The sequence below is a fragment of the Hyperolius riggenbachi genome, chromosome 1 (genome assembly GCF_040937935.1).
Source record: "Hyperolius riggenbachi isolate aHypRig1 chromosome 1, aHypRig1.pri, whole genome shotgun sequence".
NCBI classification, from domain to species: domain Eukaryota; kingdom Metazoa; phylum Chordata; class Amphibia; order Anura; family Hyperoliidae; genus Hyperolius; species Hyperolius riggenbachi.
This window is the reverse complement of record NC_090646.1, coordinates 140,635,161-140,651,861: the sequence shown is the minus strand read 5'-3', so window position 1 is coordinate 140,651,861 and position 16,701 is coordinate 140,635,161. Positions and strand designations below refer to the sequence as shown.

The 16,701-nt window shown below is 43.3% G+C and overlaps 1 protein-coding gene across 7 annotated transcripts in view; it reads left to right on the top strand.

Annotated features, from left to right (window-relative positions):
• The window catches only part of MTUS1 (microtubule associated scaffold protein 1), a 388,163-nt gene that overhangs the window by 298,128 nt on the left and 73,334 nt on the right, over positions 1–16,701 (top strand). For all 7 annotated transcript variants that reach the window (XM_068278642.1, XM_068278641.1, XM_068278639.1 and 4 more), the window contains one exon: positions 13,723–13,931. In XM_068278642.1, coding sequence (XP_068134743.1) covers positions 13,723–13,931 — 209 coding nt within the window. The remainder of the gene's footprint in view (positions 1–13,722; positions 13,932–16,701) is intronic.

Here is a 16,701-nt window from a genome sequence, read left to right as displayed (position 1 = left end):
GATTAGACCCTAATCTGCCCCTTGCGGGCACCCAATCACCTGCCCACACGCTCAGATTGCCCTCAGACCCCCCCCTTATCAATTCGCCCGTGCAATATTTACATCTGTTCTCCCCTGTAATAACCCACTGATTACCTGTCAATCACCCATCAATCACCCCCTGTCACTGCCACCCATCAATCACCCCCTGTCACTGCCACCCATCAATCAGCCCCTAACCTGCCCCTTGCGGGCAATCTGATCACCCACCCACACCAATAGATCGCCCGCAGATCCGACATCAGATCACCTCCCAAATCAATTGTTTACATCTATTCTCTCCTCTAAACACCCACTAATTACCCATCAATCACCCCCTATCACCACCTGTCACTGTTACCCATCAGATTAGACCCTAATCTGCCCCTTGCGGGCACCCAATCACCCGCCCACACCTCAGAACGCCCTCAGACCCCAGCCCTGATCACCTCGCCAGTGCATTGCTTGCATCTATTTCCCCCCTCTAATCACACCTTGAGACACCCATCAATCACCTCCTGTCACCCCCTAGCACACCTACCCATCAGATCAGGCCCTAATTTGCCCCGTGTGGGCTCCTGATCACTCGGCCAAACCCTCAGATCCCCCTCAGACCCCCTTCCGATCACCTCCCCAGTGCATTGATTGCATCTATTTTCCCCTCTAACCGCCCCCTGAGACACCCATCAATCACCTCCTGTCACCCCCCTAGCACTCCTATCCATCAGATCAGGCCCAATACATCCTGTCATCTAAGAGGCCACCCTGCTTATGACCGATTCCACAAAATTTGCCCCCTCATAGACCACCTGTCATCAAAATTTGCAGATGCTTATACCCCTGAACAGTCATTTTGAGAAATTTGGTTTCCAGACTACTCACAGTTTTGGGCCCGTAAAATGCCAGGGCAGTATAGGAACCCCACAAGTGACCCCATTTTAGAAAGAAGACACCCCAAGGTATTCTGTTAGGTGTATGATGAGTTCATAGAATATTTTATTTTTTGTCAAAAGTTAGCGGAAATTGGATTGTTATTGTTTTTTTCACAAAGTGTCATTTTTCACTAACTTGTGAGAAAAAATAAAATCTTCTATGAACTCACCATACCCCTAACGGAATACCTTGGGGTGTCTTCTTTCTAAAATGGGGTCACTTGTGGGGTTCCTATACTGCCCTGGCATTTTAGGGGCCCTAAACCGTGAGGAGTAGTCTAGAAAACAAATGCCTCAAAATGACCTGTGAATAGGACGTTGGGCCCCTTAGCGCACCTAGGCTGCAAAAAAGTGTCACACATGTGGTATCGCCATACTCAGGAGAAGTAGTATAATGTGTTTTGTGGTGTATTTTTACACATACCCATGCTGGGTGGGAGAAATCTCTCTGTAAATGGACAATTGTGTGTAAAAAAAATCAAAAATGTGTCATTTACAGAGATATTTCTCCCACCCAGCATGGTTATATGTAAAAATACACCACAAAACACATTATACTACTTCTTCTGAGTACGGCGATACCACATGTGTGACACTTTTTTGCAGCCTAACTGTGCTAAGGGGCCCAAAGTCCAATGAGTACCTTTAGGATTTCACAGGTCATTTTGAGACATTTGGGTTCAAGACTACTCCTCACGGTTTAGGGCCCCTAAAATGCCAGGGCAGTATAGGAACCCCACAAGTGACCCCATTTTAGAAAGAAGACACCCCAAGGTATTCTTTTAGGTGTATGATGAGTTCATAGAAGATTTTATTTTTTGTCACAAGTTAGCGGAAATTGATATGTATTGTTTTTTTTTTCACAAAGTGTCATTTTCCGCTAACTTGTGACAAAAAAAAAATCTTCTATGAACTCACCATACTCCTAACAGAATACCTTGGGGTGTCTTCTTTCTAAAATGGGGTCACTTGTGGGGTTCCTATACTGCCCTGGCATTTTAGGGGCCCTAAACCGTGAGGAGTAGTCTAGAATCCAAATGCCTCAAAATGACCTGTGAATAGGACGTTAGGCCCCTTAGCGCACCTAGGTTGCAAAAAAGTGTCACACATGTGGTATCGCCGTACTCAGAAGAAGTAGTATAATGTGTTTTGGGGTGTATTTTTATACATACCCATGCTGGGTGGGAGAAATCTCTCTGTAAATGGACAATTGTGTGTAAAAAAAATCAAATAATTGTCATTTACAGAGATATTTCTCCCACCCAGCATGGGTATGTGTAAAAATACACCCCAAAACACATTATACTACTTCTCCTGAGTACGGCGGTACCACATGTGTGGCACTTTTTTGCACCCTAAGTGCGCTAAGGGGCCCAAAGTCCAATGAGTACCTTTAGGATTTCACAGGTCATTTTGCCACATTTGGTTTCAAGACTACTCCTCACGGTTTAGGGCCCCTAAAATGCCAGGGCAGTATAGGAACCCCACAAATGACTCCATTTTAGAAAGAAGACACCCCAAGGTATTCCGTTAGGAGAATGGCGAGTTCATAGAAGATTTTATTTTTTGTCACAAGTTAGCGGAAAATGACACTTTGTGAAAAAAAACAATTACAATCAATTTCCGCTAACTTGTGACAAAAAAAAAAAATCTTCTATGAACTCACCATACATCTAACGGAATACCTTGGGGTGTCTTCTTTCTAAAATGGGGTAATTTGTGGGGTTCCTATACTGTCCTGGCATTTTAGGGGCCCTAAACCGTGAGGAGTAGTCTTGAAACGAAATGTCTCAAAATGACCTGTGAAATCCTAAAGGTACTCATTGGACTTTGGGCCCCTTAGCGCAGTTAGGGTGCAAAAAAGTGCCACACATGTGGTATCGCCGTACTCAGGAGAAGTAGTATAATGTGTTTTGGGGTGTATTTTTCCACATACCCATGCTGAGTGGGAGAAATATCTCTATAAATAGACAATTGTGTGTAAAAAAAATAAAAAAATTGTCATTTACGGAGATATTTCTCCCACCCAGCATGTGTATGTGTAAAAATACACCCCAAAACACATTATACTACTTTTCCTGAGTACGGCAATACCACATGTGTGGCACTTTTTTGCGGCCTAACTGCGCTAAGGGGCCCAAAGTCCAATGAGCATCTTTAGGCTTTACAGGGGTGCTTACAATTAGGCACCCCCCAAATGCCAGGACAGTAAACACACCCCACAAATGACCCCATTCTGGAAAGTAGACACTTCAAGGTATTCAGAGAGGAGCATAGTGAGTCCGTGGCAGATTTCATTTTTTTTTGTCGCAAGTTAGAAGAAATGGAAACTTTTTTTTTTTTTTTTTTTGTCACAAACTGTCATTTTCCGCTAACTTGTGACAAAAAATAAAATCTTCTATGAACTCACCATGCCTCTCACTGAATACTTTGGGATGTCTTCTTTCCAAAATGGGGTCATTTGGGGGGTATTTGTACTATCCTGGAATTTTAGCCCCTCATGAAACATGACAGGTGCGCAGAAAAGTCAGAGATGCTTGAAAATGGGAAAATTCACTTTTGGCACCATAGTTTGTAAACGCTATAACTTTTACCCAATCCAATAAATATACACTGAATGTTTTTTTTTTTATCAAAGACATGTAGCAGAATAACTTTCGCGCTCAAATGTATAGGAAATTTTACTTTATTTGAAAAATGTCAGCACAGAAAGTTAAAAAAGTCATTTTTTTGACAAAATTCATGTCTTTTTTGATGAATATAATAAAAAGTAAAACTCGCAGCAGCAATCAAATAGCATCAAAAGAAAGCTGTATTAGTGACAAGAAAAGGAGGTAAAATTCATTTAGGTGGTAGGTTGTATGACCGAGCAATAAACCGTGAAAGCTGCAGTGGTCTGAATGGAGAAAAAGGCTCTGGTCCTTAAGGGGCGAAAAGACTGTGGTCCCGAAGTGGTTAATATTCACTGCACACTGTGTTGTTCAAGTACGAGCTTATCTGTGATCAGGAAGCAGGCAGGACATGACGACACATTTGACAGAAAAACATGGAACCTGCCATGAGCTGTCAGGAGCAGCTATCTCTGCATATACTATATACAAATTCTGTGAAATCCAAACGTGGACAGTGAAATGCATATGTAATGTAAGTACAGCCAATCTTTAGCTACTGATATATGTGTTTATTTTCTCTGAGACCTTATACCTAACAGCTCCTCTTTAACGTGGCACCTAACGCAACGTCTTGGTGTGCAAGTAGCCTAATGGTAACTATAGGTGGGGAAGCAGAGAGAAGTAGGAAATATCACAATCTTTGTTTTGCTCCTGTTAAGTTTGAGGAAACAGGATGACATGAATTCAGAAATGGAAGACAGACAGTCAGGGGCTCCAGATAAAAGTGCAGGGAGGTCAGGAGATGAGATAGATTTGAGTGGCATCGGCGTAGAGGTGAAACTGGGAAGCAAAAGTGTATTGTCCCAGGTCATGAGTATAGATGGAGAAGAGAAGAGGTCCTAGAACGTAGCCTTGTGGTACACCAACAGATAGTGGGCATGAAGAGGAGTTAATGTTGGAATAGGAGACAGTGAAAAACCATCCAGACAGATAGGAGTTAATCAATTAATGTGTGGGGGCCTTGACACGAGAGTCTGGAGAAGCAGAGAAAAATCAACGGTGTCAAAGGCAGAGATAAGGTTGAAAAGTATGTAATATAATAAATTGTATGTGCAGTATGGTTGGTAAAGAGAACGTTAGTAGTGTAGAAGAAGGTTCTCATAATTGTTTAACTTTATTATTTTATTTTTTTTATTACATCAGACTGTCACTGCTGCTGTTTAGAATCCACACTCTGCTTTTTGTATTCTGACAGGACACAAAACTGACCCTTTGAACTTTCCTACAGTAGAATCCTTATGTCATGGTTTACCAGCAGTTTTTGGCTTCTATTCAATGTTCAGGAAACAAGACTGAATTCAACAGGCTGTACAAAGCACTTTTGTATACATAACTCATTTTTTTTTTACTTTTTGTACTGGAAAACCGTAAGGGACGTCTGATAGTTTCTTAGTAGGGACAGTACTACATGTATATGTTTCTCTCATTCTGTCACCTCAGGTACTCTTTAATATCTGTAATAAGCTAGAGACAGGAGATTACAGAGCAGTAAAGCTACATTCAGTAATACAGTGCTGCTTTCAGATTGGACAGTGACCATATGTCTCTAACAACTTTGCTGACATTTTTGGAGAAGATTGTTTTCTGGGATATAGCAATCTGCCAAGTTGTGTTCTCAGCAATGCCGTCTATTATCCCCAGTTTGCTCTCTTATTGGATGGGAGTTTATTTTGGCTGACACCTGCCACAGTGCAGAGGCTTGAAAGGATGACTTGGTGAGTGGGCCTTGGATATACAGGAAGAAAATGGGACCTACTGGAGATGTACACATTGTGGAAAGCTTCTAGTATGGAGGAGTACATGAGGATGCCACTAATGTCTTTTTATTCAGACTGTTCAGGGCCACTGTTAGTATTCAGAATGTTATATGTGGGTTTTCTCCGCCTATGTTACTTGATTTAAAGTTTTGCCGTGTCCTTTGGAACTGTGAGCCATTGCATTAAGAGTCACACAGGCTGTCAAAATTTGTCAGTTTATTTATGGAAATGGTTGGTGATTTATGGAAACTTTTCAGAGATGGCCGATTACAGAAGGCTTCTCTTAGGCAATATAAAAAGCCCTGCTGTTTCTTTTTTAGTAATGTTTCTGTTGTAATTCTGAGATACAATTTTCTGCAGTGGAATGTTTCTCCATATCCCTCCTCCAGCCGCATGGAATGTGACTGTGTGCTGTGAGATGCGATTAGCAGAGCGCTGAGCCTTCATGCTTCTTCTTTTCCATTGCTGCTTGGCACTGCTGCGTATAGGTGAGGGCTGGTGCACACCTGAGGGCTCGTTTCCACTATCGCGAATCTGCATGCGTCCAACGCATGCAGATCCGCACATGTAATACAAGTGGATGGGCCTGTTTCCACTGTAGCGTTGTTGAGGTGCGTTTTTTTCAGCGTGAAAAAAACGCACAAAAGAGCCAACGATTTCGCCTGCGTCGGGAATCCGTGCGAATCGCCGCTAATGTATTTAATAGTAAAAACGCATGCATTTGTTACATGCGTTTTTACCCGCGATTTCGCGTGCGATTTCGCACCTTTTTCAATTTTATTTAGCCCTGGCAGTGTCATGGTTAATTTCGCATGGCACCCTGCCATGCGAAATCGCAGGCGAAATCGCGGGTAAAAACGCATGTGGAAACGCATCCGCATGCGTTTTTACAAGCGTCGGAATGCGGCCGAAATCGCGTCGCAACAGTGGGAACGAGCCCTAAAAGAGCTAGCATAGTCGCAAGCGCCAGAGGAGGCAGAAAGTGGAGGAAACCGGCACTGCTGAAAGCTGTATTTATTATCTGATGAATAATTGATACATGCGTATACAATAAAACAGGCTGTGAGCGCTGTGGTACAAGAAAGACCCAAAGTTCAAATAGCTGATGGAATACCTGTTGTGGGTGCTGGGTGCTTAAGCCTGACGGCTGTTTCGCGCACGTCTGCGCATCTACGGAGGCTGCATTGTGGGGGGGGGGGGATGAGCTGCCAGTATATATAACTTGTGCGCATAGCGGTGACATGCCGCTCGCCCGTTCCGCCCCTTCACTTCCTACTCGCGTCAGAAGGCGACTGGAACGCTTTGCGTCCCAGCAGCGTCTGACGTCATGGCGGCGAAGGTACACTGAACCAATTGATCAGTGTAGCGTATATTACGCCTCGATCGCACGCCTTAAGCACAAGTTCGGCCTATCTGGCACCATCTTGTGGCAAAAAAAGAGAAAGCATCTCCAATGCGGTTTCAGGGTAAGTTTAGTGCAGAGAAAAAAGTGAGGGATATGAATTCAGTAGCTAGGAAAGTGGGAAAAATCAGGTGGAAAAAATTCAGTGCCCTTACACCATCATTGCAGGATGCTGTCCCTGCCGCAGTAATAATGCTAAAAAATGCAACAGTGCTTATGAGATAGCAGTGTACTGCTAAAACGTATTACAGTGGGAGGAAGAAAGTGATTTAAAATCAATACAGAAGAGGTTGCCATTTGCACCGATCCTGAAGGGGTAAATAATGCCCATAGGAGTCAAATGCCAAGACAACCTATTCTATGGAAGGGTAATAACGAAGAAAGCATGGAAGATAAAGTCATGGGCGGCTAATAAAACTCAGGCATAGTTAATACCAGGTGTAAAAAATACACATCTGGTGGCGTGATAGTTATCTATTTACTGCTTCGGGGTAGACCAAAGATTACTAAACTCAAGGGTCCAAAAAGCATAATAGATCAGTGTAGTCATTTAGGCCTAATGGGCCCATTGCATTAGTTCTCAAAATTAATAAAACTTCTTCGCGTTTCAGTTTCTTTTCTCGGTCTCCCCCCTCTGGAGAGGGGCATGATCTGTAATAGACCTGCAAAAGTGAGTGCATTAGGGTCTCCTTTATGATTGTTTCTCATATGCTCCACTACTCTTGGTGACCCCTTCCCGGAGCTTATAGAGTTGTAATGCTCTCGGAATCTTTCTCCTAGGGATCAGGTGGTCTCTCCAATGTAGAACCTGCCGCAGGGGCACCACAGGGCATATACCACGAACCTGGTCGCAAGCGCTCAGTGTTTTTAGAAGTGATTTTTCTAAGTGATTCTAGGCATGTGCCTAGCGACTTGCTAGCTATGCCCAGCAATTTTTGGAGTAGCAATTTTTTATTTTATGTACAGTAGAGCTGCAAGTGTACAGCTTTTGTAAAAAAAAAAAAAAAAAAAACCTAGGAAAATCACTTTTTTTTTTTCTTGCGCTTTTTAGAGCGATTTTCCACTTTCCCATACTTAACATTGAGGCTAAATTGCCTCAGAAATGCTGCAGGACTTGTGTTTGGTAAAAAATCACATCGCTCTGGTGTGATCCATCCCATACAAATACATTAGCCAAGCGCTTTTCATAATGCTAGCGTTTTGAAAACCGCTCTAAGTGTGCACTAGCCCTGAGACTGGTAGGTGTATCAGTAGTAAGTGGCGAACATTGCAGACAATCATTTTCATGAACGTTTGTTTGCATCGGACCATTGACTTTGATGTTTGCACATCGCTAGCGAGTGCATGCAAATATTGGTACAGAATGCAGGGTAACCTGCTGGTCTGTGCAGTCATCACAAGAATCTCTTCTGGATTTCAGCAGCACCAGCAGGTAGTGCCCATATATTGCGTGATGACATCTTATAAAGCTCCGCTTTCCTTATCTTCTAATGTTACGGTGAAACGGAAAATGCCAATTCAACTTGCTCCTAGGCTCTGCAGCTGATGTTACTGTAAGCATCCTGTTTCGGTGCTCACACTGCACTGGCTAATATCTGTTGTTGTGTGCAATTCACCCAGAGAGTCTCAAGAGGGCAGCAGTCTGTCGTGGTGGAGATTAGTGTACACCTCTATTCTGTTAGAACAAGCAAAGCACTGGGATGTTCACTGAGAAAACCAACGGCCCTGTTTGTCATTTGCTTCAAGTTACCTTTCCTGCTCCCTACTACTGACTACTTTTAGAGCCAAGTCACATGAGACAGTTACAGTAGTGGTGACAAGAATTCAGTACACTATAATAGTTGCCTACGAAAGCAATGTGTTCCTCTCATTACTGACTAGTGGTTATGATTAACAACAAGCTGCTAAGCGACTCAGTCGCTCATGTGACCTGGCCCAAAGACTCTCTTTTCAGGAAAAAAAAAACAGTAGGTTAAATATTCTCTTCAAGGAATAATCGTTGTTTCCAGCTTTATATTTGACAAGGGACTCGATTATCCCAGTGACACACAGCTGATTTTATAACCTTAATTACTGAAAGAGTAACTGTCAGGCTGCAGAAGCTAATTTAAACCTCTATTCTCCTGTGTTAAACAGTTTAGAAGGAAGCCCGAAAGCCATTAGTGAAGATAAAAATCTCAGTTACCTTTGATGTGTGCTTATCAGTAAGGCTGTTAAAACCCAAGAGGACGCAAGCCGCATACTATACTGCAAAGCATTCTGGGGCCCTCCCCTCGGCTGCTAATGAGACGTTACAGCAGCTTGTAATCAGTCCAGCGCGTAGCACTGATAAATCTCCGGGCAGAGTACACTGCAGGAGTCAGCTATTGTTTCTAGCCACATGGCTCATTAATATTCACTGCACACTGTGTTGTTCAAGTACGAGCTTATCTGTGATCAGGAAGCAGGCAGGACATGACGACACATTTGACAGAAAAACATGGAGCCTGCCATGAGCTGTCAGGAGCATCTATCTCTGCATATACTATATACAAATTCTGTGAAATCCAAACGTGGACAGTGAAATGCATATGTAATGTAAGTACAGCCAATCTTTAGCTACTGATATATGTGTTTATTTTCTCTGAGACCTTATACCTAACAGCTCCTCTTGAAGTAAAAAGTTTACTGAAAACAAGACAGGCAAAAACGGTGTAGGAAATTTGGGAGCACCATGCACCGTCATAGGACGTGATGGGAATTACGGCTATTGTAGCGCTTAGACAGTAGTTCGGGCGCTGTCAAAAGACTGAGCCTAGATTTACTATAAAACCATGTAAAAGCTCATACACACGGGGCACAACTGTCACCACGTGGCATGTGCATGTCTGGGCGACAGTTGCCCCGTGTGTATGAGGCGCACACCCCAAACTGTCGCCGGAGACAGCAGTTGCTGTGCGATTGAAAAGTTAAATCGCCGGCAACTTCTGTCTCCGCCACTGTCGCTAGTCCTCCACGCATACTGCGTGTGTATGTGCCGACAAGCGACAGCTACCCACAGTCAGAAGGAAGCTTCCGGCGGGGGGGGGGGGGGGGCGAAACTTTCTGCGACAGCTTCTGCCGCATCTCTGTCCCTCGGTGCATTGTGTGTACAGCTTCCGCACAGAGGGACCTGGCGACGAACTGTCGCTGCTTTTTTTTCTGTCTCTTGTCTGCTTGCAACTGCAGACATTTGTGCCTCATGTGTATGAGGCTTAAGGCTGGGCGCACACATGTCTGTCTGTGAAAGGTTGAGTTTTAGGTCATGTGGTTTTTGTGTTTTGGTTTTTTTTGTGCATTTGCGTCTGCGTTTTTTTTCCGCATATGCATTATTCAAGCGTTTTGCTCAAGTTTTTATGCGTTTTCAGTTCACATATACAAAGCGCATATGCGTTTTCATGCGTTTTCAATTGCGTTTTATGCAAATCACTAGGAAGACAACAGGCAGCAGAAATGCATCACAAAACAATTTTTTTTTAAAAAGCATAGAAAACGCAATACATTGCATTACCATTGACTTGGATCTAATTTTTTATGCGCCCCATTGACTTGCATTAGCTGCAAAAACGCTACATTTTCCGCAATGCTAGCGTTTTTGCTAAGTGTGTGCAATAGCTGGCAAAATTACGTCTTGCCCCTGAGTCCAGGACAGCACCTGGAGAGGGAATAGTAATTAACGCCGCCGGAACTTTTGCAGAAGCAGGGTGAGACTTTTTTTGGCTTTGCCCTGCGCCCAAATTTCCTACCTAGACGCAGTACGCTCCTAGGCCTCTAAAAGTGATTTGTAACTGGAAGTAATAAAATACTACTTTGCTCAAGGAGATGAGATCACACATGTACTTTGCTCAAGGAGATGAGATCACACACATGCACTGAAGTGTTGGCTGACGACTGTAACTTGCTTGCAGGCAGTTGGATCTATATTTGTGTACATTCCTCACAGAACACGAATTCTAATGACAGAATCTGTTAGAAGAACCAGCACCCCAACATAAGGAAGTGCAGAGTGTAAAGCTTAAAGAGAATCTCAGGCCAAGAATTGAACTTTATCCCAATCAGTAGCTGATACCCCCTTTTACATGAGAAATCTATTCCTTTTCACAAACAGACCATCAGGGGGCGCTGTATGACTGATATTGTGGTGAAACCGCTCCCACAAGAAACTCTGAGGACCGGTGGTACTCCTGGCAGTTTTGTCTTTGAACCTTGTTGCATTGTGGTAAATAGCCGTTTACAGCTGTTTCCAACTGCCAAAAAACTATGCAGCAGCTACATCACCTGCCAACAGTAAAATGTCACCATGTAATGTCAGAATGTAAATCAGGGATTTAAAAGATTTTTCAATGGGCAAGCACTGACTAAATCATTTATACATAATTATTGTAAAAATGAAGCACTTTATTGCATTATTTTCACTGAAGTTCCTCTTTAAAGGACAACTGAAGTGAAGGGTATATGGAGGCTGCCATATTTATTTCCTTTTAAGCAATGCCAGTTGCCTAGCAGCCCTGCTGGTTTATTTGGCTACAGTAGTGTCTGATTCACACCAGAAACAAGCATGCAGCTAATCTTGTTAGATCTTATATTGTCAGAAACGCCTGATCTGCATATGCTTGTTCAGGGCTTATGGCTAAAAGTATTAGAGGCAAAGGATCAGCAGGACAGCCAGGCAACTGGTATTGCTTAAAAGAAAATATACCTTACCTCATACCATATACCTCTCAATTCAGCTGCCCTTTTAAAGCCAAAAGCCAAGTTGCCTGTAAAGTAAATGAAGTAAATGCGGTAGTTAGTACAGGTGGTGCAAAATACCGTCAGGCCGTGTTAATACATTAGAAACGTGGAAGTATCACTTCCACATATTCAGTAGGCAACAACCATAATGCTTTACTCCAGGACAGTGAGAGGATATATATATATATATATATATATATATATATATATATATATATATATATATATATATATATATATATATATATATATATATATATATATATATATATATATATATATATATATATATATATATACTTTTGCATTTCTGTAAGTTTGGCGTACATGCAGGATGGCTGATTTATAGATCACCTATAGGTGTTCATTTTATGGGGTTGTATAGTTCAGCTTGAAGACTGCAGAGGCAGGTAGATTTGACCTTCATCACTGCAACATATGAACTGGATTTTATTCTGTGTATAGGGTTAGTCAGAGTAGTATATGAGGGTTCCAGTTAAAGTGGAACCGAGGTGAAAGTTATATGGAGGCTGCCATATTTATATTTTTAAGAAATACCAGTTGCCTGGCAGCCCTGCTGGTCCATTTGGCTGCAGTAGTGTCTGAATTACACCAGAAACGAGCATGCAGCAAATCTTCTGAGATGTGACAATATTGTTTTATGCCAGGTTGTGGAGTCGGAGCAATCTTTAAGTACCTGGAGTCTGGAGTTTCATAAGCTGAGGAGTCTGAGTCAGATGGTTTCTGTACCAACTCCACTGCCCTGCTTTTATGTGAAGTCAAACTCCACTCTTAAGGGGCCCATACACTCAGACGATTTTCTGGCCGACCGATCGATCCTTATCGATCGATAGATCGATTGCAAATCGGTTGGCCAATCTTCCGATCGATGTCCGATTTCGATGGATTTCCATCGAACTGGCAGGGTGGAAAATTTAGGTCGATCTGATGAGATTGCTTATCAGTTTGCATTGGCCTTAATGGAAATCTGATGGCAAAAAAATGCCATCAGATCGAATTTCAATAGATTTCAAACTGAAATCTTTTGGAATTCTATCCTGGTAAAAAATGTTCTAAAAACGCATCAGATAGATCAGATGCATTTCTTATCTATCTGCTGCCAATCTGACGAGTGTATGGGCACCTTTAGCATGCGCTGATAAAAGCTGGAACATTCTGCAAGTAGAGATTGTAGCAGAGCTGTGAAGTCTGGTATCTACCACCATAATGATTTTTGTACACTGACTTCAACTCCGGTACCCAAAAATGACTAATGCTGGGTACACACGTTGAGATTTCCCGCTCGATTCGTAGTTCGATTCGATTATTTCAAACATGCTCAATCGGATTTCGATCGTTTTTGCCGTCGATTTTGCATACTTAACATTAAAAAAAACGATCGAAATCCAATCGAGCATGTTTGAAATAATCGAATGGATCCATTTGATCCCGTGAATGGAGCGGGAAATCTCAACGTGTGTACCCAGCATTAAGGCAGCCACTAACGGTCCCATAACTCCTCGCCTCCACTCTACAGCCCTGGATTAACAGCTGTCCATAAAATCCTTGATTATAGATGTACATATCCCTAATGAGCATAAATGTAATTTATACTGATCTCCCACAATTGAAGTAATGCATTGAGGGGGTTTCTTGCACACATCAGTGTTCTCCCCAGAAATTCTTTCCGGGTGGAATGAAAAAGGAGCCGGGTGGGGAGAGATGAGAATGCAGGATTGGCACTTCTCTGTACAACTCTGCTTATAGCAGAGGAGGAGGGCCAATGACAGCCGGGTGCTCACCAAAACTAGCCGGGTGGACCAGCCGGCTACAAGAGCCTGGGCAGAACACTACACATGGTAGTGATGCCTTCAAATTGCTTTTATTTTGACAAGGTAGTGTATTGCTGGCCATTTACAGCTCAGTAACCAGAAGTCATGTAACCAATGCAACTATTGCACACAATTCCTTACAATAAATAACTTTTTCTTCTTCTCCTTTTTTTTTTTTTTTTTTTTTTTTTTTTTTTGTGGTGAAGAAACTGTATGCTTCAATAATTAAACTGGGAAGACGTGCTGACCTTGCCCTTTATGGCCACTGAAATATATATCTCTTTCAGACACTTGCAGCATGTGCACTATCCCAAATGACTGCCGTGTGACAATGTACTGTATTTTCTTTTCTCCTAGTTGATAAAGGCAAGCCGAAGAGCAGCCCGCGGGGACCGGTTGCACAGACACCGACTATCCCAGCAGTTTCACACGCAGTTGAGCTAGCACAGTGTAAATCGGTATGCGAGGAGCAGAAAGGAGTCATTCAGCAGCTGAAGAGCCTCCTCACCTGCAGCAACCAAAGGTTTGAGGCCTTGACGGTGGTGATCCAGCAAATCCTAAACCAGGTACTTTACCTCTTTTTCCCATAATACTCTTGTGTACATACTGTATACTGCATACTCTACTGTAAATGTACGTGATGCCTCGTGTTTAGTTTTACCTGTTCAGTTCCTTTGTAATGACTCCTCTGACTAAGTTTCCTCACTGCAGTGATAGGAATGCTCTGATAGGCTGTAGCTGAGCACACAGTAAGTGGCTGACAGAGGAACGTCACAGTGCTGATGCCACACGTTGGTGGAGCTGTACAGGAGATTTTGGTGCATGAAAAAGAGACGCAAAGAAATTTGGCCGCCCAATTTCAGCTATTAGAATATTGGTAAAAATTACCGATGTTATGTTTTAAGTGTAAATTACTGTAGTAAAATACCTTTAAATAATAGGAATACTGTTCTACAACTTAAAGAGAAACTCCGACCAAGAATTGAACTTTATCCCAATCAGTAGCTGATACCCACTTTTACATGAGAAAAATAATGATTTTCACAAACAGACCATCAGGGGGCGCTGTATGACTGATTTTGTGCTGAAACCCCTCCCACAAGAGGCTCTGGTACCGTACGGTACTCTGGGCAAACTGTCACAATGTAACAATGTTCAGACAGGAAATAGCTGTCTGTTAAAGCCAGACCAGCTAGAAACAGCTCCATAATCTGCCCACAGTAACAATGTCACCATGTAATACAAGTCAGAATGTGAATCTGGGAGAGGAAAGATTTTACAATGAGCAAACACTGACTAAATCATGTATGCATAATTATTGTAAAAATGAAGCACTTTTTTTATTACATTATTTTCACTGGAGTTCCTCTTTAACCTAACTGTTCTGAACCAGAGCCTTTCCTTACTGATGCCTGACGTTTAGCACACACACAAACTCTGCCACCCCCCCCCCCCCCCCCCAACTAACCCTTAAACCACCCCTCTTATGCCCAACCTTAACTGTCTCCTGCCGCAATTATGATAACCTTAGGGTTTGGCCATAGGCGCCATTATAAATTGTGGCCATACTGTGAAATTTGGGTGCCTGCAGCATCCAATAAACAGCAGGCGTCGCAAACGCCTACATTTCACAGCCTAGCGGCAATTTATAATGGCGCCGGACACGTTTCTGCTGCTAGCGGATGCGCCCAAATTTCCAGATTCCGGATAATTTACTCTAGAACAAAGTTATGACGGAGATTCTCCAAGGAAGCTCTTTAGATGGCTATTTTTGGAAGGTGGTGGATTGCTAAACCTTTCTGGCCATATGTTTTCATTCTGTACAATAGATGAGAATATTCCTCGCATCCCACTTTTTCTTTCAGTCTCTGTAGCTCTATTAGTCTGAGTTTTGGCAATTTACAGCCTCCTGAAAAGGATTTTGTAGGTCAGTAGCGTGTTAGACCTGGTATGTCAGATGCCCTTGTAGATTCAAAGATTTGGAGAACTTCCCACAAGCTTGGAGAGTGTGACTGTTGCCACAACAAACCAATGTGTGAAATCCTCCGAGGATGGGTGGAGGCGGATCAGAGGAAATAGAAATCCTGGAGATATGAAGCGAATGATGAAAGATCTGCAGTGTTCACTTTTAAAAATAGCCGGTTTCATTTTTGTGTGGGTTGTAGTGGTAGTGTAGCAGTGCTTTATCTAATCACTTATTGTTGTTATCAAATCTAAAAGCCATGCTTACTATTTTATTTTACAATTAACTTTGTTTCCCATTTTAGTGTTTACTGGTAATTATTTCAGGGCATGTACTGCCTAATTTAAGTGCAAATAAACTGATGAGATAAACAATTGTATGTATCGGGCTTCTCCTAAAAATGATTTTAGATATTCCACAGTTTTAAGGTGCGTACACATGCACTACAAAAGGAAACGACGGGTCCGCTGAGCGGATCCATCAGAAACAGCCTTATCAGTCCGCCGACAGCGCCTGCACAGGTGCATACTCCAATACAAGGATCGCACACACGTCGGTAGGTAGGCTGGTGCTGGACCGCCAGGCAATGTGCAAATAATTTTCATGAAGGAGTCCGCACACAAACCGTAGAAGCAATAAACGTGAAATATTTATTCTCCCATCACATACATGTGCAGACACAGTCTGACCTGCTTAGGTTGACGCACGTTTCGGGGCCACGCAGGGTCCCCTTTGTCAAGACAGATAGCAGATAAGACATACACGTGTATGTCTTATCTGCTATCTGTCTTGACAAAGGGGACCCTGCGTGGCCCTGAAACGTGCGTCGACCTAAGCAGGTCAGACCGTGTCTGCACACACACGTGCATACCGTCGGCTAAAGACCGCCCAGCGGGAGGGTCTGGCGGACACGTCCTTTCCTTTTTGTAGTGTGTGTGTGTGTGTACACACCTGTGAATGTTATGCTTAACCTCTTGACGACCAGCTAACGCCGATTGGCGTAAACTGGTCGTCTGCGGGTTTCCATTCACGGAGGCTGTCTCCGTGAACAGCCGGAGAGCCGCCGATCGCGGCTTGCCGGCAAGATGTAAACACGCGGGGAAGAAATCCCCGCTGTTTACATCATACGGCGCTGCTGCGCAGCAGCGCCGTAAGGCAGATCGGCGATCCCCGGCCTCTGATTGGCCGGGGATCGCCGTCATTTGATAGGCTGAAGCCTATCCTACAATGCGCAGGACGGAAATCCGTCCTGCGCAGCTCAGAGAGGGAGGGAGGGGGACGGAGCGCCGAAAACGCTGCGGAGGGGGGCTTTGAAGAGCCCCCCCCCCCCCGCAAAGTGCAGAGAGCCAGCGGCGATCAGACCTCCCCAGCAG